At 40.7% G+C, this 21,774-nt stretch overlaps 1 protein-coding gene across 2 annotated transcripts in view; it reads right to left on the bottom strand.

Annotated features, from left to right (window-relative positions):
* Positions 1-21,774, bottom strand: part of LOC121545191 (CAP-Gly domain-containing linker protein 4) — a 127,425-nt gene that overhangs the window by 14,288 nt on the left and 91,363 nt on the right. For both annotated transcript variants that reach the window (XM_041855649.2, XM_041855648.2), the window contains 2 exons: positions 20,182-20,316; positions 11,816-11,939 (listed from right to left, as the gene is read on the bottom strand). In XM_041855649.2, the coding sequence (XP_041711583.1) occupies positions 11,816-11,939; positions 20,182-20,316 (259 nt within the window). The remainder of the gene's footprint in view (positions 1-11,815; positions 11,940-20,181; positions 20,317-21,774) is intronic.

Genomic DNA, 21,774 nt, shown 5'->3' with positions numbered 1-21,774 from the left:
TATTTAGTCAGCCACCAATTGTGCAACTTCTCCGACTTAAAAAGATGAGAGAGGCCTGTAATTTTCATCATAGGTACACGTCAACTATGACAGACAAAAATAGATTTTTTTTCTCCAGAAAATCACATTGTAGGATTTTTAATGAATTTATTTGCAAATTATGGTGGAAAATAAGTATTTGGTCAATAACAAAAGTTTCTCAATACTTTGTTCTTTTTTTTTCATTTTATACATTTTACATTGTTATATACCCTTTGTTGGCAATGACACAGATCAAACGTTTTCTGTAAGTCTTCACAAGGTTTTCAGAAACTGTTGCTGGTATTTTGGCCCATTCCTCCATGCAGATCTCCTCTAGAGCAGTGATGTTTTGGGGCTGTCGCTGGGCAACATGGACTTTCAACTCCCTCCAAAGATTTTCTATGGGGTTGAGATCTGGAGACTGGCTAGGCCACTCCAGGACCTTGAAATGCTTCTTACGAAGCCACTCCTTCATTCCCCGGGCGGTGTGTTTGGGATCATTGTCATGCTGAAAGACCCAGCCACGTTTCATCTTCAATGCCCTTGCTGATGGAAGGAGGTTTTCACTCAAAATCTCACGATACATGGCCCCATTCATTCTTTCCTTTACACGGATCAGTCGTCCTGGTCCCTTTGCAGAAAAACAGCCCCAAAGCATGATGTTTCCACCCCCATGCTTCACAGTAGGTATGGTGTTCTTTGGATGCAACTCAGCATTCTTTGTCCTCCAAACACGACGAGTTGAGTTTTTACCAAAAAGTTATATTTTGGTTTCATCTGACCATATGACATTCTCCCAATTCTCTTCTGGATCATCCAAATGCACTCTAACAAACTTCAGACGGGCCTGGACATGTACTGGCTTAAGCAGGGGGACACGTCTGGCACTGCAGGATTTGAGTCCCTGGCGGCGTAGTGTGTTACTTATGGTAGGCTTTGTTACTTTGGTCCCTGCTCTCTGCAGGTCATTCACTAGGTCCCCCCGTGTGGTTCTAGGATTTTTGCTCACCGTTCTTGTGATCATTTTGACCCCACGGGGTGAGATCTTGCGTGGAGCCCCAGATCGAGGGAGATTATCAGTGGTCTTGTATGTCTTCCATTTCCTAATAATTGCTCCCACAGTTGATTTCTTCAAACCAAGCTGCTTACCTATTGCAGATTCAGTCTTCCCAGCCTAGTGCAGGTCTACAATTTTGTTTCTGGTGTCCTTTGACAGCTCTTTGGTCTTGGCCATAGTGGAGTTTGGAGTGTGACTGTTTGAGGTTGTGGACAGGTGTCTTTTATACTGATAACAAGTTCAAACAGGTGCCATTAATACAGGTAAAGAGTGGAGGACAGAGGAGCCTCTTAAAGAAGAAATTACAGGTCTGTGAGAGCCAGAAATCTTGCTTGTCTGTAGGTGACCAAATACTTATTTTCCACCATAATTTGCAAATAAATTCATTAAAAATCCTACAATGTGATTTTCAGGATTTATTTCTTCTCAATTTGTCTGTCATAGTTGACGTGTACCTATGATGAAAATTACAGGCCTCTCTCATCTTTTTAAGTGGGAGAACTTGCACAATTGGTGGCTGACTCAATACTTTTTTTCCCCCACTGTAGATAATTTTGTACCTGTTTCCTCCAGCATCTTCACAAGGTCCTTTGCTGTTGTTCTGGGATTGATTTGCACTTTTTGCACCAAAGTACATTTGTCTCCTTCCTGAGCGGTATGACGGCTGCGTGGTCCAATGGTGTTTATACTTGCGTACTATTGTTTGTACAAATGAACGTGGTACCTTCAGGCGTTTGGAAATTGCTCCCAAGGATGAACCAGACTTGTGGAGGTCTACCAATTTTTTCCTGAGGTCTTGGCTGCTTTCTTTTGATCTTCCCATGATGTCAAGCAAAGAGGCACTGAGTTTGAAGGTAAGCCTTAAAATACATCCATAGGTACACCTCCAATTGACTCAAATTATGTCAATTAACGTATCAGAAGCTTCTAAAGCCATGACATCATTTTCTGGAATTTTCCAAGCTGTTTAAAGGCACAGTCAACTTAGTGTATGTAAACTTCTGACCCACTGGAATTGTGATACACTGAATATAAGTGAAATAATCTGTCTGTAAACAATTGTTGGAAAAATTACTTGTGTCATGCACAAAGTATATGTCCTAACCGACTTGCCAAAACGATAGTTTGTTAAAAAGAAATTTGTGGAGTGGTTGAAAAACAAGTTTTAATGACTCCAACCTAAGTTTATGTAAACTTCCGACTTCAACTGTATGTACATTTTATAGCTACTATGCTGCATTACATTTATATCATTTAGCAGACGCTCTTATCCAGAGCGACTTACATCATCAGTTTGGTCTACAGGTAATAATGCTTAATGCTAATACCACTTCTGATAATAGACCATGAATTCGGCTATATAAATAGTACCAATATGTTTTTGGGCTCATTTCTGGAGTAGGAAATTCTATTTTAGATGGTGCCAGCATAATTTTATTTTCATTCATTTTGGAGTAGGCTGTCCTTTTAAAAAGTCACCAGAACTGAGCTTCTTGGGCCCACTAAGCAAAGGGACTGGAATTGGCCAAACACTCAGTTTAATACATGTACAAAACTATCCTCTTTCCCTAAAAGCATGATGATCATGACTTTCTTACATGAAAGGGAAGGTTAACTTGGCCCCAGACAAGTTTCAGTCATGAGAATTTTTGTTGTTGTTGCTTTAACCCCTGGAGTCATTCAGTACTCACTTACCATCTCATTACATTTACATTTTAGTCATTTAGCAGACGCTCTTATCCAGAGCGACTTACAGTTAGTGAGTGCATACATTTTCATACTGGCTCCCCGTGGGAAACGAACCCACAACCCTGGCGTTGCAAGTGCCATGCTCTACCAACTGAGCTACAGGGGACTTGAGATTACGATGAATCTTCAATTCCTAATTACTGATTGGTTTGTTAATTGTTTGTAGATAGTGTTAGTGTTATGTCTCCTCTCTCTGTGTGTGTGTGTGTGTGTGTGTGTGTGTGTGTTTGTGTTTGTGTGGGGATGCATTCACAGACACAGTGATCAGCTTGTTGGGGGTGAACTGGGAGCACAGTGCTGTAGGCAGTGGGACAGAGGAGATGGCAACAGAGAGGGCTTCGTCCTGAGCCCTATACTAAGAATCAGGTTTGAGGAGTTAGCAAGGTAACTTTGGTCAACTATGAGTTCAACCCGGGATAACCGGTACCATGAAAGTGGCCAGGTACATTTCTATGGCAATGAATCCTTCAGAACTAACATGCAGGCTAAATCAGTGCTAACTCCATTTATCCAGAATTATTTGTCTGAGCCACGAGTTGAGGACCAGTGAAATCAGATACCCCCACTCTCGCAAAGATTGTCATAATCCCCTTCATTTGAGGAAGACTGATAAAATATTTTAATAAACAAAGGTTTTGTATGTAAATTTTTTTTTAAAATACCTATCACATTACACATTTAGTAAGGACAGCATTTGCTTCCCAAACGGTACATTTCTCGCACTATTGTATTTTGAAATTTGCGAAAGGCAAACTGAAACCAACCAAGCATAGACATATAATCCATAGATGGTAGTTCCCATTCAAGTCAAGACTGGCAGCCATTGCCAAGGTACCCATGAGTTTAACAGTCAAATTGACAGGGTTAGAGGTTCCAAAACCCTTCTATGGATTACAGTGTCTTCAGAAAGTATTCATATCCCTCGACTTATTCCACATTTTGTTGTGTTACAGCATGAATTTAAAATTGATTAAATATATATTTTTTCCTCACCCATCTACACACAAAACACCATAATGACAAAGTGAAATTATGTTTTTAGAAATGTTAGCAAATCTATGAATATTAAATACAGAAATATCTCATTCACATAAGGATTCACACCCCTGAGTCAATACTTTGCAAAAGCACCTTGGCAGTGATTACAGCTGTGTGTCTTTCTGGGTATGTCTGTAAGAGCTTTCTACACCTGGATTGTGCAACATTGGCCCATTATTCTTAAACAATTATTCAAGCTCTGTCAAATTGGTTGTTGATCATTGCTAGACAATTGTAATGTCTTGCCATAGGTTTTCAAGTAGATTTAAGTCAAAACTGTAACTCAGCCACTTAGGAACATTCATTGTCCTCTTGGTAAGTACCTCCAGTGTAGATTTGGCCTTGTGTTTTAGTTTACTGTCCTGCTGAAAGGTGAATTAATCTCCCAGGAAAGCACACTGAACCAGGTTTTACTCTAGGATTTTGCCTGTGCTTAGCTCCATTCCGTTTCTTTTTTTATCCTGGAAAAACTCCCTAGTCCTTAATGATTACAAGCATACCCATCACATGATGCAGCCACCACTGTGCCCCAAACATAAGACTTTGTATTCAGGACAAAAAGTGTATTGTTTTGCCACATTTAAGCCAATATTACTTTAGTGCCTTGTTGCAAACAGGGTGCATCTTTTGGAATATTTTTTATTCTGTATAGGCTTTTTTCTTTTCACTCTGTCAATTAGGTTAGTATTGTGGAGTACCTACACTGTTGTTGATCCATCCTCAGTGTTATATCATAGCCATTCAACTCTGTAACGGTTTAAATGTCACCATTGGCCTCATGGTGAAATCCCTGAGCGGTTTCCTTACTCTCCGGCAACTGAGTTAGGAAGGACGCCTGTATCTTTGTAGTGACTGGGTGTTTTGATAAACCATCCAAAGTGTAATTAATAACTTCACTATGCTCAAAGGGATATTCAGCTTTTTTTATCTTTACCCATCTACCCTTTAGGTGCCCTTCTTTGCGAGGCATTGGAAAACCTCCCTGGTCTTTCTGGTTGAATCTGTGTTTGAAATTCACTGTTCGACTGAGGGACCTTACAGATAATTTGTATGTGTGGGGTACAGAGATGAGGTAGTCATTCAAAAATCATGTTAAACACTATTATTGAACACAGAGTGAGTCCATGCAACTCATTATGTGACATGTTAAGCAAATTTTACTCATGAACTTATTTAGGCTTGCCATAACAAAAGAGGTTGAATACTTATTGACTCAAGACATTTCAGTTTTTATTAACTAATTTGTTTAAAAGAAAGTAAAACCTTATTCCACTGACATTATGGGATATTGTGTGTAGACCAGTGACAAAAAAAATCTTAATTGAATCCATTTTAAATTCAGCCAGTAACACAACAAAATGTGGAAAAAGTCAAGGGGTGTGAATACTTCCTGAACGCACTGTATATGCAATGGCCACAACGCAACAAGCTGTTCCACAAGGAGCGATAGGAGTGGGAAAAAGGTGCATGTGCATTGATAAGCACACCAAAGACAGCATTAACGATAATTCATAAGATAAAGTCAACACTTCTAAAAGCCTATTTCCCACCATAGCATAATGAATTTGCAAGATACGTTGTCTTTCATTTTGATTTCGGCACAAACTAAAAAGTGGCACTGACTCACCCAAGGATTGATGTTTCAACATTGTCTCAATGAAGAGTTTGGCGTTCGACTAGCCATGTGTGACTTGCACGCTCAGTTAGAAGCCTGCTAGAATTAGCGGGAGGCGGGAGGGTGAGCAATATCCACCGTTGTAGTACGGATGAAGCCTGAGCTGGAATGTGAAGCTAACTGAAGCTGGCTAGATTATAAAAGCCTGAGTAGATCTAGCTTGCGTTGTGATATACCACTCTGGTGACAGACAGCGAGACACACAATGTGACACACACACACACACACACACACACTAACCATAATTCCCTTGCATCTCTCTCTGTTAGTCTAATGGCTGGGATGCCAGTGAGATGTTCAACTAGGAGACGTAGAGTCAACTCCACCTATGGCTTCATCTCAATGTACAAGTGAGTATCCTCCCCTCAGCTCCTCAATGTCTTAACATCTCCTCAATCTCTTTTTTAGAAGGTTTAGTAATGCATTATTTGCCTCGACAAGCACCCCATTTCTAACCAGAATACCAGTATTTATACTAGTATACCTTCCTGATAAGACCATCCCTCCCCCCCTCAGTGTTCCTCTGGAGAGGCCTGCCTCGGAAGAATGAGACCGTGGGCAACCCCCCAATACCACCACCTCGTCTCAGTGAAGAACGATGAAGGCAAGACTGAGGAGTACAAGTACAGTACGATGGTCTAAGAGAGAGGCGACATGCATGAGTGGTGCCGAGGGCAGGTGGGTCACGAGAGGAATGACAGACATACTGTACACTAATGCATGATCACATACAAACGTGTAACAGAGTTAAAGGAGAAGTTCTGTTTTATCACCAAATCGCTATTTTTGATGTAAATGGCATGTTATAGAAGGGTCCAGACACTTTTTTTGTGATTTGGCTTGTTTTTGAGAAACTTACCCCAGCCGCTTCTTCACTTCCTCATTGCTCGTTGTGAGGTACCAGGGCACACTAAAGACATGAACAAAAGCAAAAAAACAAAAACAAATATGTCCTTTTAGAAACTGACACTCTCAGTATAGTGATGTAGGTCTTTAGATGTTGTACCCATGAAATTGTGTCATTCCGAACTTCATCCACAACTTTATAGTTCAGAATGACACAATTTAATGTGTACAACATCTAAAGACCTGCATCACTACACTGAGAGCTTTGCCGTTTCTCTATTTTGATGTTTTTGGAGACTTTGTTCATGCTTTGTTGGGGCCCCCATACTACACAAAGAGGATGAGGAAGTGATTTGCTGTTTGGGTTTCTCAAAAATCACAAAAAATAGAGATTTGGTTGTAAAAAAAATACTTATTATTTAATAAAGTGCAGTAAGCTCAATCCACAGCTAGCTTGAAATGTCACAGATGGAGCCATCCAATTGGTACCTTTTGGGTGTCTCAAACCGATAGTACATTGTCAAGGAGGATGGTCAAGTGTATTTCCGAGCAGAGGATCACTGGTTCAAGCCCAGTGAGTGACAGGGACAGTGGAGGAAAATATACTGCTTTAGCACTACACACCTTTTTCAAATCACACACAAATCATCAACACACTGTGTAGTGCTAGGACAAAAATGTGTACCCCTTTGGGTCCCCAGGACCATGATTAAGAAATGATGTTCCATCTAGACTACTCACATTCCCCACCTCACCTCTTACTGGCTACCGTATGTAGACATGTTCCAACTCTGTGAACACAATGACTATACTTCAATGAATGTTTGTTACGTGTACCTGTTTGTTTCTTTGCTGACCACAAGCATGTAGGTTAGATATGAGAGCATTGCTTAGTTTTTAAGAAGTTTCAGTGTTGCTACAGTTTGCAAACAAAGTAATTGCGACACTATTTATGTTTTTCAGGTGATCATGGTGGCAGTCATCATAGAGATGGACAACTCTGGTCCTCGGAATGCAATTATTTTAATCAGGTGTGTTAGCTGGGGCTGAGGAAGAAGTGTGACACCAATCAGGCCACAGAGGGCTGGAGAACCACGATGAGGATGACCAGATCGAGATGGAATCAACAGACTCGATGCAAGATCCAGACAGGGCTCTCCTGGAGAGTTACCGTCTTGTAGGTGTTCTCCAACCCTAATCTAGTGAACCTGATTCTAATAACTTGCTGGTTGATAAGCTACAGGAGGGTAACTCTCCATGAGATCTGAACCTCCACCTAGTCCCCCAACCCTTTTCTCTTGTAATCTCTCTCCCTCTACTATAGCTGTCTTTGGTGATTGGACTGAGAGGGATGTAAACACAGACAGCTTGCAGCTACCACATTTAACAATGTGTGATTAATACACCCTTACATCATCATTTAAAATAAAGTGAATAATCTTTGTTTCATATTCTTGTTTGTTTGTGCTAAGGAGGTCCAGTAGGTCAATATGAATAGTACTGATGATTTTATTACAATCATGTTGTTAAGGTTGACTTGAGTGAAATATTGTTATGTTTTGGTATTGTAATACTTTCTGTAACTGGTCTCATCACCTGCTGCTTGCATTTCAATAGCTAAGTTGTTTATGAATTACACAATTGTCAGAGAGTCAGGATAAGTCAGGCTAAGTCAACAGCCATCTTAGTGCAGAACAACATTGCCTGGACACGTATTATTTGGGGTTACTCAAAATAACATTGGAGATATGGGCAAAGATTAGCTAATACTGACGAACAAGGTAATAATAGACATAGCTACAGTGGGGGAAAAAAGTATTTAGTCAGCCACCAATTGTGCAAGTTCTCCCACTTAAAAAGATGAGAGAGGCCTGTAATTTTCATCATAGGTACACGTCAACTATTACAGACAAAATGAGAAAAAAAAATTCAGAAAATTACATTGTAGGATTTTTTATGAATTTATTTGCAAATTATGGTGGAAAATAAGTATTTGGTCAATAACAAAAGTTTCTCAATACTTTGTTATATACCCTTTGTTGGCAATGACACAGGTCAAACGTTTTCTGTAAGTCTTCACAAGGTTTTCACACACTGTTGCTGGTATTTTGGCCCATTCCTCCATGCAGATCTCCTCTAGAGCAGTGATGTTTTGGGGCTGTCGCTGGGCAATACGGACTTTCAACTCCCTCCAAAGATTTTCTATGGGGTTGAGATCTGGAGACTGGCTAGGCCACTCCAGGACCTTGAAATGCTTCTTACGAAGCCACTCCTTCATTGCCCGAGCGGTGTGTTTGGGATCATTGTCATGCTGAAAGACCCAGCCACGTTTCATCTTCAATGCCCTTGCTGATGGAAGGAGGTTTTCACTCTAAATCTCACGATACATGGCCCCATTCATTCTTTCCTTTACACGGATCAGTCGTCCTGGTCCCTTTGCAGAAAAACAGCCCCAAAGCATGATGTTTCCACCCCCATGCTTCACAGTAGGTATGGTGTTCTTTGGATGCAACTCAGCATTCTTTGTCCTCCAAACACGACGAGTTGAGTTTTTACCAAAAAGTTCTATTTTGGTTTCATCTGACCATATGACATTCTCCCAATCCTCTTCTGGATGATCCAAATGCACTCTAGCAAACTTCAAACGGGCCTGGACATGTACTGGCTTAAGCAGGGGGACACGTCTGGCACTGCAGGATTTGAGTCCCTGGCGGCGTAGTGTGTTACTGATGGTAGGCTTTGTTACTTTGGTCCCAGCTCTCTGCATGTCATTCACTAGGTCCCCCCGTGTGGTTCTGGGATTTTTGCTCACCGTTCTTGTGATCATTTTGACCCCACGGGGTGAGATCTTGCGTGGAGCCCCAGATCGAGGGAGATTATCAGTGGTCTTGTATGTCTTCCATTTCCTAATAATTGCTCCCACAGTTGATTTCTTCAAACCAAGCTGCTTACCTATTGCAGATTCAGTCTTCCCAGCCTGGTGCAGGTCTACAATTTTGTTTCTGGTGTCCTTTGACAGCTCTTTGGTCTTGGCCATAGTGGAGTTTGGAGTGTGACTGTTTGAGGTTGTGGACAGGTGTCTTTTATACTGATAACAAGTTCAAACAGGTGCCATTAATACAGGTAACGAGTGGAGGACAGAGGAGCCTCTTAAAGAAGTTACAGGTCTGTGAGAGCCAGAAATCTTGCTTGTTTGTAGGTGACCAAATACTTATTTTCCACCATAATTTGCAAATAAATTCATTAAAAATCCTACAATGTGATTTTCTGGAATTTTTTTTTCTCAATTTGTCTGTCATAGTTGACGTGTACCTATGATGAAAATTACAGGCCTCTCATCTTTTGGGAGATACTTTTTTTCCCCCACTGTATAACATTCTACTTTGTTTGATGAAACTGTCGCGGCATTATGCTATTGTATGTAATTTGAGCATTGGTTTGATTAGCTAACATAGCTAACTAGCTAGCTAGCTACAGTGGAGAGGTCGATTTGATGCAACAAAATGAACGGTTGTAGCCGGTCTGAGCTCATGCCTGTTAGATAGTTAATCTATCTTGAATTTAATTGTGAACATGGCTGAGATAATTGAACAAAATAAGTTTGTTGAGGGTCAATGTTGTCAAGGTAAAATTAGTTCGCTGTCCAGCTAGCCAACTTGTGCTGTAGCTGGGCTGCTTGGATGATACGTGAACCTGGGGCTGTATCGCATTAGTGGAAACCAAGACTGTTCTCAGGGCAGGTTTGCCAGTTTTGACCAGCACAAGTGACTTTTCGTAGCACAGGTTAGGAGAACTCCCTGGACTTTCTTAGTGTCCAGCACGCTTTCTCTGCCTGTTCTGAAAACCTCCAAAACAAAGGTCAACGGAAGGAAGTGGTCATAATTAATCATTCTCTGTGATTTGAGTGTCACTGTTGACAACTTTGTGGAATTTCTTGGAGGTCATTTCAAAAAGTGCCTATTGGATAATGCTAATAAATTAAAAACCCTTTTTGCAAGAAAACGAGTGAACTGATTGCGGCGCCATCTGGTGACCATTTAGGGAATGGAGTTCTCAGCTGAGGTCCCAAACGTCATTCAGGAATATTGTATTGATGAAGAAAAGAGGGGGGGAAAAACTATCGTCATGTCTATAATATTAGTGTAGGGTGAAGTTGCCCTTAGATGCTGACCTTGGGTTAGTTTAGCATTTCCCCCACTAATGGTTCAGGTAAGGAAGGATTGGGGAAGGAGAAGCTGATCCTAGATCTGTACCTAGGGCAAACTTCACCCCAGACTGTATATATTTGTAACAGACAGACCAGCCCAGGTAGCCCTTTGGCCTTCCCTGTTTCGTCAGTTTTCGTCCGTTTAGAGCCTAATGAACACAGCCCAGATGGCTTGGTTGTGAATAGGCCGTAAGCTTCCTGTCCCTGTTTGACACCCGTAGTCTAGTATATCACCAATCTGGACTGTTTGCAGTGTCCACAAGAAAGTGAAAATGAAATATTCCAACAGCTCTCACAAATGGCATTGTCGAGAACTGGCTCGTTAGTGCCTTCCAAATATTGATGAGTGTAATGAATAGGGCTGTGACGGTCATGGAATTTTGGATGATGGCTATTGGCCAGCCAAATGACTGATAACCATTTCTCTTCTCCTCCACTACCACGTGCATGTGCTGCCATAGAAATAGAATGAATAGAACGGGCGTCCCCATTGAAGTCAATGATGTCATAATGGGTGGACTGGAGGCCATTGCGAGCGTACCCATAGGAGCAAAGAAGGAATTAAAAGCAGGAAGTGTACCCATTAATATGTACTGTGATTTGTTGATTCAACTCAACTGACATTACAAAAAATACATTCCATGCATTAATATAATTTTAATGAACATTCTACATTACCATGGAAATTATTGCATTACAATACCAGGCAGCCATTGTGAGTGTGCCTATGAGTTTACCAGTCAAATTTCCAGGGTTAGAGATTCCAAGCCTGTTCTATTCATTCTATTTCTAGTTTCATTACGTTGTTAAGAGTCCATGTTACAGCAGGAACAGACTCAACCGCACGAATGCCTGAGTGAGCTGTTCGTTCCACATATGGCTGTTATTTTATTTTCATGACAGTCTTCATCCCTAACCGTCAGTTACACAGTTATACGGTAATTGTGCCAGCCCTAGTAATATGGGGGATTGGAAGTGATGCAATTACATTTACAATATATCAGTATGAAAAATGTTTGCACTCACCAACTGTAAGTCGCTCTGGATAAGAGCATCTGCTAAATGACTAAAATGTAAATGTAATGAAACGTTACTACCTCCAGCGACATTCACCAGATGCGCCTTTGGTTTGGTTAATTTTTTCTCTAAACCAATTTCTAAATGTGAGAAATAGAGAGACAGATTTTTTATGTTGTTATTTAGCCCAGGGGTATGTACCTACCTCTGTACACGTGATGGAGGGGCAAAGACACCGTGTTTGGGAGGGCAGCTGAAGTAGTTAACCCCGCCGACCGAGCCATCGTTCTTCCCGCTGGGCTTGTCCAGCTCGATCCCCAGCCAGAACCCTGAGGGATGGATGGATATATGGAAGAAGAGGCAGACAGACGGTCAAGGTCAAGCCATGAATAGAGCAGTGGGACAAGAGACACAAAATTGTGGGTGACTGTGCGCATGTGCGCGAGCGAGCGTGTTTCTGCCAGCCTGCTTGTCTGCTGTGAGTGTCATGAACTTAAAGTCCCACAAGAACAAGTGAATGGCCCTTGAGTGTACTGTACCCTAGCTAAGCTGTATGAAAACATACTGTGTGCAGCTTCGAGGCCATCAATACTTCAATGCAAAAATATCACAATGCAAAACAAGAGTAAGTGCATTCATGTAGAATAAATTCTTGCACGCTGTGGCTACAATAACTAATGTAGTCATATTCTTAAACAACTGTCTTCTACGAGATTGATGCATTCCAATGGATGACGTTAAGGACAGATCAACATTTACTGTGTTGAAGGGGTGGTCCAAAATAGGGGAGGGTTGTAAAACATATTTTTTTTGCTTTGAGGTTGGTTGTGTGTTTAAAACAATTTTTTTTTGGGGGGGGGGGGCACAGGGGGAGGGTAATACGTTTTTTCCCTGGTGTACATTTGCTCTTCTGCTCGTATTTTCCCTATAAACAATGGCTTGACTTACTTTTGATATTACCCTAATAAAACGTTTAGAAACGTTTGGTATGGTGTGGCAATTATTAAGCTTTAGCAGGCCTATGATATGAAGGCAGTGTGCCCCTGAGCTCCAACTGACTCCGACAGTTGAACTTAAGCTGAGGAAGACTGTTTCAGGCCTACCAGAGTTACTACTATAATCTAACAATATAATGCTTATCTTTATACAAATTATTCGGATTTAAATTAATGAATTACCCTCCTGTGTATGTCTATATCTGTATAGCAGACGCAGTAGCCATCTGAGAAATGCATGTCGGTTTCGTAGCATGCCACATCTCTATCTCTCTGGGGTTAGGCCTAAGCTTATCTTCATTTATATAGGATATACAGTATCTCACAAAAGTTAGTACACCCCTCACATTTTTGTTAATATTTGAGTATATCTTTTCATGTGACAACACTGAAGAAATGACACTTTGCTACAATGTAAAGTAGCGAGTGTACAGCTTGTATAACAGTGTAAATTTGCTGTCCCCTCAAAATAACTCAACACACAGCCATTAATGTCTAAACTGCTGGCAACAAAAGTGAGTACACCCCTAAGTGAAAATGTCCAAATTGGACCCAAAGTGTCAATATTTTGTGTGGCCACCATCATTTTCCAGCACTGCCTTAACCCTCTTGGGCATGGAGTTCACCAGAGCTTCACAGGTTGCCACTGGAGTCCTCTTCCACTCCTCCATGACGGCATCACAGAGCTGGTGGATGTTAGAGACCTTGCACTCCTCCACCTTCCGTTTGAGGATGCCCCACAGATGCTCAATAGGGTTTAGGTCTGGGGACATGCTCGGCCAGTCCATCACTTTTACCCTCCGCTTCTTTAGCAAGGCAGTGGTCGTCTTGGAGGTGTGTTTGGGGTCGTTATCATGTTGGAATACTGCCCTGCAGCCCAGTCTCCGAAGGGAGGGGATCATGCTCCGCTTCAGTATGTCACAGTACATGTTGGCATTCATGGTTCCCTCAATGAACTGTAGCTCCCCAGTGCCGGCAGCACTCATGCAGCCCCAGACCATGACACTCCCACCACCATGCTTGACTGTAGGCAAGACACACTTGTCTTTGTACTCCTCACCTGGTTGCCGCCACACACGCTTGACACCATCTGAACCAAATAATTGTATCTTGGTCTCATCAGACCACAGGACATGGTTGCAGTAATCCATTACCTTAGTCTGCTTGTCTTCAGCAAACTGTTTGCAGGCTTTCTTGTGCATCATCTTTAGAAGAGGCTTCCTTCTGGGACGACAGCCATGCAGACCAATTTGATGCAGTGTGCGGCGTATGTTCTGAGCACTGACAGGCTGACCCCCCACCCCTTCAACCTCTGCAGCAATGCTGGCAGCACTCATACGTCTATTTCCCAAAGACAACCTCTGGATATGACGCTGAGCACGTGCACTCAACTTCTTTGGTCGACCATGGCGAGGCCTGTTCTGAGTGGAACCTGTCCTGTTAAATCGCTGTATGGTCTTGGCCACCGCGCTGCAGCTCAGTTTCAGGGTCTTGGCAATCTTCTTATAGCCCAGGCCATCTTTATGTAGAGCAACAATGATTTTTTTCAGATCCTCAGAGAGTTCTTTGCCATGAGGTGCCATGTTGAACTTCCAGTGACCAGTATGAGGGAGTGTGAGAGCGATGACACCAAATTTAACACACCTGCTCCCCATTCACACCTGAGACCTTGTAACACTAACGAGTCACATGACACCGGGGAGGGAAAATGGCTAATTGGGCCCAATTTGGACATTTTCAATTAGGGGTGTACTCACTTTTGTTGCCAGCAGTTTAGACATTAATGGCTGTGTGTTGAGTTATTTTGAGGGGACAGCAAATTTACACTGTTATACAAGCTGTACACTCACTACTTTACATTGTAGCAAAGTGTCATTTCTTCAGTGTTGTCACATTAAAATATATACTCAAATATTTACACAAATGTGAGGGGGTGTACTCACTTTTGTGAGATACATATATATATATATATATATATATATATATATATATATATATATATATATATATATATATATATATATATATATATACACAGTACCAGTCAAAAGTTTGGACACACCTACTCATTCCAGGGTTTTTCTTAATTTTTACTATTTTCTACATTGTAGAATAATAGTGAAGACACCTCAACTATGAAGTAACACATTTGGAATCATGTAGTAACCCAAAAAGTGTTAAATCAAAATATATTTCATATTTGAGATACTTCAAAGTAGCCAAACTTTGCCTTGATGACAGCTTTGCACACTCTTGGCATTCTCTCAACCAGCTTCACCTGGAATACTTTTCCAACATCTTGAAGGAGTTCCCACATATGCTGAGCACTTGTTGGCTGTCGGTCTTCACTATTATTCTACAATGTAGAAAATAGTAAAAATAAAGAAAAACCCTTGAATGAGTAGGTGTGTCCAAACTTTTGACTGGTACTGTATATACTGAACAAATATATAAACGTAACATGAAACAATTTCATTGATGTTACAGTTCATATGAGGAAATCAGTCAATTTAAATAAATTCATTAGGCCCTGATCTATGGATTTCACATGACTGGGAATACAGATATGCATCTGTTGGTCACAGATACCTTTTAAAAAAAAAGGGCCTCAGGATCTCGTAACTGTATTTTTGTGCATTCAAATGGACATAGATAAAATGCAATTGTGTTCGTTGTCCATAGCTTATGCCTGCCCATACAATAACCCCACCGCCATCATGGGTCACTCGCCCACACAACGCCATACACGTGGTCTGTGGTTCTGAGGCCTGTCGGACGTACTGCCAAATTCTCTAAAACAACGTTGGCGGCTTATGGTAGAGAAATTAACATTCAATTCACTGTCAACCGCTCTGGTGGACATTCCTGCAGTCAGCATGCCAATTGCACACTCCCTCAAAACTTCAGACATCTGTGGCATTGTGTTGTGTGACAAAACTGCACATTTTAGAGTGGCCTTTTATTGTCCCCAGCACAAGGTGCACCTGTGTAATGATCATGCCGTTTAATCAGCTTCTTGATATGCCACACCTGTCAGGTGGATGGATTATCTTGGCAAAGGACAAATGCTCACTAACGGGGATGTAAACAGATTTGTGCACAAAATTTGAGAGAAATACGCTTTTTGTACGTATGGAACATTTCTGGGAACATTTATTTCAGCTCATGAAACATGGGATCAACACTTTACATGTTGCGTTACATTTTTTTTTGTTCAGTGTCTATATAGACAGACAGACAGACAGACAGACAGACAGACAGACAGACAGTATATATACAAAGTATGTAGACACCCCTTTAGTGGATTTGGTTATTTCAGCTATTTCAGCCACACCCATTGCTAACAGGCGCATAAAAATCATCGGTCCTCGGTTGCAACACTCACTACCGAGTTCCAAACTGCCTCTGGAAGCAACGTCAGCACAAGAACTGTTCGTCGGGAGCGTCATGAAATGGGTTTCCATGGCCAAGCAGCCGCACACAAGTGCAATGCCAAGCGTCACCATGTGCAATGCCAAGCGTCGGTTGGAGTGGTGTAAAGCATTGGACTCAGGAGCAGTGGAAATGCGTTCTCTAGAGTGATGAATCACACTTCACCATCTGGCAGTCCAACGCACGAATCTGGGAACGCTACCTGCCCCAATGCATAGTGCCAACTGTAAAGTTTGGTGGAGGAGGAATAATGGTCTGGGGCTGTTTTTCATGGTTCGTGCTAGGCCCCTTAGTTCCAGTGAAGGGAAATCTTAACGCTACAGCATATAGTGGGGGAAAAAAGTATTTAGTCAGCCACCAATTGTGCAAGTTCTCCCACTTAAAAAGATGAGAGGCCTGTAATTTTCATCATAGGTACACGTCAAGTATGACAGACAAATTGAGAAAAAAATTCCAGAAAATCACATTGTAGGATTTTTTATGAATTTATTTGCAAATTATGGTGGAAAATAAGTATTTGGTCACCAACAAACAAGCAAGATTTCTGGCTCTCACAGACCTGTAACTTCTTCTTTAAGAGGCTCCTCTGTCCTCCACTCGTTACCTGTATTAATGGCACCTATTTGAACTTGTTATCAGTATAAAAGACACCTGTCCACAACCTCAAACAGTCACACTCCAAACTCCACTATGGCCAAGACCAAAGAGCTGTCAAAGGACACCAGAACAAAATTGTAGACCTGCACCAGGCTGGGAAGACTGAATCTGCAATAGGTAAGCAGCTTGGTTTGAAGAAATCAACTGTGGGAGCAATTATTAGGAAATGGAAGACATACATGACCACTGATAATCTCCCTCGATCTGGGGCTCCACGCAAGATCTCACCCCGTGGGGTCAAAATGATCACAAGAACGGTGAGCAAAAATCCCAGAACCACACGGGGGACCTAGTGAATGACCTGCAGAGAGCTGGGACCAAAGTAACAAAGCCTACCATCAGTAACACACTACGCCGCCAGGGACTCAAATCCTGCAGTGCCAGATGTGTCCCCCTGCTTAAGCCAGTACATGTCCAGGCCCGTCTGAAGTTTGCTAGAGTGCATTTGGATGATCCAGAAGAGGATTGGGAGAATGTCATATGGTCAGATGAAACCAAAATATAACTTTTTGGTAAAAACTCAACTCGTCGTGTTTGGAGGACAAAGAATGCTGAGTTGCATCCAAAGAACACCATACCTACTGTGAAGCATGGGGGTGGAAACATCATGCTTTGGGGCTGTTTTTCTGCAAAGGGACCAGGACGACTGATCCGTGTAAAGGAAAGAATGAATGGGGCCATGTATCGTGAGATTTTGAGCGAAAACCTCCTTCCATCAGCAAGGGCATTGAAGATGAAACGTGGCTGGGTCTTTCAGCATGACAATGATCCCAAACACATCGCCCGGGAAACAAAGGAGTGGCTTCGTAAGAAGCATTTCAAGGTCCTGGAGTGGCCTACCCAGTCTCCAGATCTCAACCCCATAGAAAATCTTTGGAGGGAATTGAAAGTCCGTGTTGCCCAGCGACAGCCCCAAAACATCACTGCTCTAGAGGGGATCTGCATGGAGGAATGGGCCAAAATACCAGCAACAGTGTGTGAAAACCTTGGGAAGACTTACAGAAAACGTTTGACCTGTATCATTGCCAACAAAGGGTATATAACAAAGTATTGAGCAACTTTTGTTATTGACCAAATACTTATTTTCCACCATAATTTGCAAATAAATTCATTAAAAATCCTACAATGTGATTTTCTGGAAAATATTTTCTCATTTTGTCTGTCATAGTTGACGTGTACCTATGATGAAAATTACAGGCCTCTCATCTTTTTAAGTGGGAGAACTTGCACAATTGGTGGCTGACTAAATACTTTTTCCCCCCCACTGTATATGGCACAGCTGTCTGTCCATTTTTTGGTCCTTAAATTAAACTGGTATACTTTTTTATTTATCAAAATGTTCTTTAAACAATTTTGGCCTTTGATGCTTGTTCTCAACTGGCTTACCTGGTTAAATAAAGGTGAAAAAATAAAAAATTCAGGGCCGACAGACAAGTTCCTTACTTTTTCCCCCTTCTGCTTGCCTCTTCCATTTTTGCGGTAATGCTGCCATTAGTTGGTTGTAATTTTGGGTAGAGCAGACATTTCCATATATTTTTGTTAGTTGCATGTGTAACATAACTCCACCAGTCCTAATTTTATATCATTTACAAAGATTATAACTTTTTTTTTTATGTTATTGAAAAATCATGTTTTTTTTAAAATCAATTAGTATTTTGAGTTTAACTACAATATTTGTTGTATTTTTTGTTCTGTCTTTTCTGGTGGATTAAACTGAAATTGGAACCAACTTTCTATGGCTTGTTTTAAAAATAGTGATATTTTGGAGATTATTTTATTTTCAAATAACTGAAAGTGAGAGGTTGTAATCTGAATAAAGGGAAAAAGGCCATTCTTGAACATTGGGTGAGACATTCTTACTAATTTGCTAGAGAACCAGTTCGGATTTAAGTATAACTTTTGTATGACTGACGCCTTTAGTGATAGGTCTAATGCTTTAATATGTAATAATTTCTGCCCTCCGAATTCATATTCATTATATAAATAGGCCCCTTTAATTTGGTCTGGCTTGCCATTCCAAATAAAATGGAATATGTTTTGCTCATATAATTTAAAAACAGGTTGCTAGGTGTAGGCAAGACCATAAGCAAATAGGTAAACTGAGATATGACTAAAGAGTTAATCAGGGTGAATTTTCCACAAATAGACAGGTATTTTCCTTTCCATGTTAGCAATATCTTATGTATTTTTGATAACTTTCTATTTCAATTTATTGGAGTGAGATCATTTCTTTCTTCAGGATATGTATACCGAGTATGTCCACATCACCATCAGACCATTTTATTGGTAAACTACACGGTAATGTAAAAGTTGCATTTTTCTGTGATCCAATACGTAATATATTGTACATATCATAATTTGGTTGTAATCCAGAGAGGTTAGAAAAAGTATCTAGATCCACTATGAGGCTGTGGAGGGATCAAAATTGTGGATTTAAAAGAAAACAGGAATCATCAGCGTAGAATGACATTTGTTTTTAAGCCCTGGATTTCTAATCCCTTATATTATTGTTGGATCTGTTGGATTTTAACAGCTAACATTTCGACGACAATAATAAATAGATATGCCGATAGTGGACAACCTTGTTTTACTCCTGTTGACAGTTTAAAACTTTCTGAGAAGTAACCATTATTTACTATACATAACTTCATCCCATTTTATAAGAGATTCTCCAAAATTGAAATATTCCAGGCATTTATATATAAACTCCAGTCATACTTTATCAAAAGCCTTTCAAAGTCAGCTATGAATACCAGGCCTGGTTTTCCAGATTTTTCATAGTGTTCTATTGTTTCCAGTACTTGTCTTATATTATCTCCAATGTATTGCCCATGTAAAAAACCTGTCTGTTTCGGATGAATAATATCTGACAATACCTTTTTAATTCCATGCGCTATGTATTTTGCTAGAATTTTTGCATCACAACACTGAAATGTAAGAGGCCTCCAATTTCTTTAATGGACTGGATCTTTATATTTACCACTTGGATCCTGTTTCAGTAATTATGAAATCAGACCTTGTTGTGTATCTGATAATCTACCATTTATATAGGAGTGGTTAAAACATACTAATAATGGTCCTCTGAGTATATCAAAAAAGGTTTGGTATACCTCCACTGGTATGCCATCCAGCCCTGGAGTTTTCCCAGACTTAAAGGCTTTAATTGCATCAAGAAGTTCCTCCTCTGTAATTTGGCCTTCACATGAGTCTTTCTGTACAGCTGTTAATTTAACATTATTAATAGAAAAAAATCCATACAATTAGCTTCAGAGGAGACAAACAAAAAAATATACTTAAAGTACTTTACTTCCTCTTTCAAAATATTGTTTGATGAATCATGGGTGACTCCATCATTTCAGAACACTTTCAGTATTGACTAAATTGAAATAGAATTGACCGCAACCCTGTTAGTATGGCAGTTCTCATGGTTACCAGTGGATGTAGTGTGATGTGTGTAGTGGGTTTGGGGAATAGACAGTGATCTGACCTGGGGCAAAGTTGGTCTTGCCGTAGAAGCGGACCACCCCTGTTCTCTGGCCCACCACCAACACCCTCTCCCCTAGGCGCACCTCGGGCCCGTCGCACATGGAGCTACTGGCCGAGGGAGTCCGGCTCCGGGGTACTGGAACATGGGAGGGGTAGAGAGAATATTAATGTTATTACCAACACCATAAACAGCTGTAACATCAGGGAAGCCATTATTATAATCATCATTATCATCATCACTACTGTATCATCACCATCATCTTCACTAATGCCACCACCATAATAATGGCTTATTATTCAAGCACCTTTATGGCCATAATAATATTAGTAATCTCAGCTCTCAACATTACCACGGCCTCATGGTCATTACTAAAGTAAGGATCGTCTATACTGCTCGAGAGCTCACTAATCAATATGACTCAATTGCCAATGTAACTAACTCATAATCGGATCAGAGAGCAATATAAAAGGCTCCTCTATGACTTTAAACTGGTTCCATCATATAAGGTACATGTACAGTCGAAGTCGGAAGTTTACATACACCTTTGCCAAATACATTTAAACTCAGTTTTTCAAAATTCCTGTAATTCTAGTAAAAATTCCCTGTTTTAGGTCAGTTAGGATCACCACTTTATTTTAAGAATGTGAAATGTCAGAATAATAGTAGAGAGAATGATTTAATTCAGTTTTAATTATTTTCATCACATTCTCAGTGGGTCAGAAGTTTACATACACTCAATTAGTATTTGGTAGCATTGCCTTTAAATTGTTTAACTTGGGTCAAACGTTTAGGGTAGCCTTCCACAAGCTTCCCAGAATAAGCTGGGTGAATTTTGGCCCATTCCTCCTGACAGAGCTGGTGTAACTGAGTCAGGTTTGAAGGCCTCCTTCCTCGCACACACTTTTTCAGTTCTGCCCACAAATGTTCTATAGAGTTCAGGTCAGGGCTTTGTGATGGCCACTCCAATACCTTGACTTTGTTGTCCTTAAGCCATTTTGCCACAACTTTGGAAGTATGCTTGGGGTCATTGTCCATTTGGAAGATCCATTTGTGACCAAGCTTCAACTTCCTGACTGATGTCTTGAGATGTTGCTTCAATATATCCACATAATTTTCCTTCCTCATGATGCCATCTATTTTGTGAAGTGCCTCCAAACATAACGATGGTCATTATGGCCAAACAGTTCTATTTTTGTTTCATCAGACCAGAGGACATTTCTCCAAAAAGTACGATCTTTGTCCCCATGTGCAGTTGCAAACCGTAGTCTGGCTTTTTTATGGCGGTTTTGGAGCAGTGGCTTCTTCCTTGCTGAGCGGCCTTTCAGGTTATGTCGATATACAGTGGGGGAAAAAAGTATTTAGTCAGCCACCAATTGTGCAAGTTCTCCAACTTAAAAAGATGAGAGAGGCCTGTAATTTTCATCATAGGTACACGTCAACTATGCCAGACAAAATGAGGAAAAAAAACCCAGAAAATCACATTGTAGGATTTTTAATGAATTTATTTGCAAATTATGGTGGAAAATACGTATTTGGTCAATAACAAAAGTTTCTCAATACTTTGTTATATACCCTTTGTTGGCAATGACACAG

Source organism: Coregonus clupeaformis, chromosome 29 (assembly GCF_020615455.1).
Source record: "Coregonus clupeaformis isolate EN_2021a chromosome 29, ASM2061545v1, whole genome shotgun sequence".
NCBI classification, from domain to species: Eukaryota; Metazoa; Chordata; class Actinopteri; order Salmoniformes; family Salmonidae; genus Coregonus; species Coregonus clupeaformis.
This window is presented reverse-complemented; position numbering and strand designations above follow the sequence as displayed.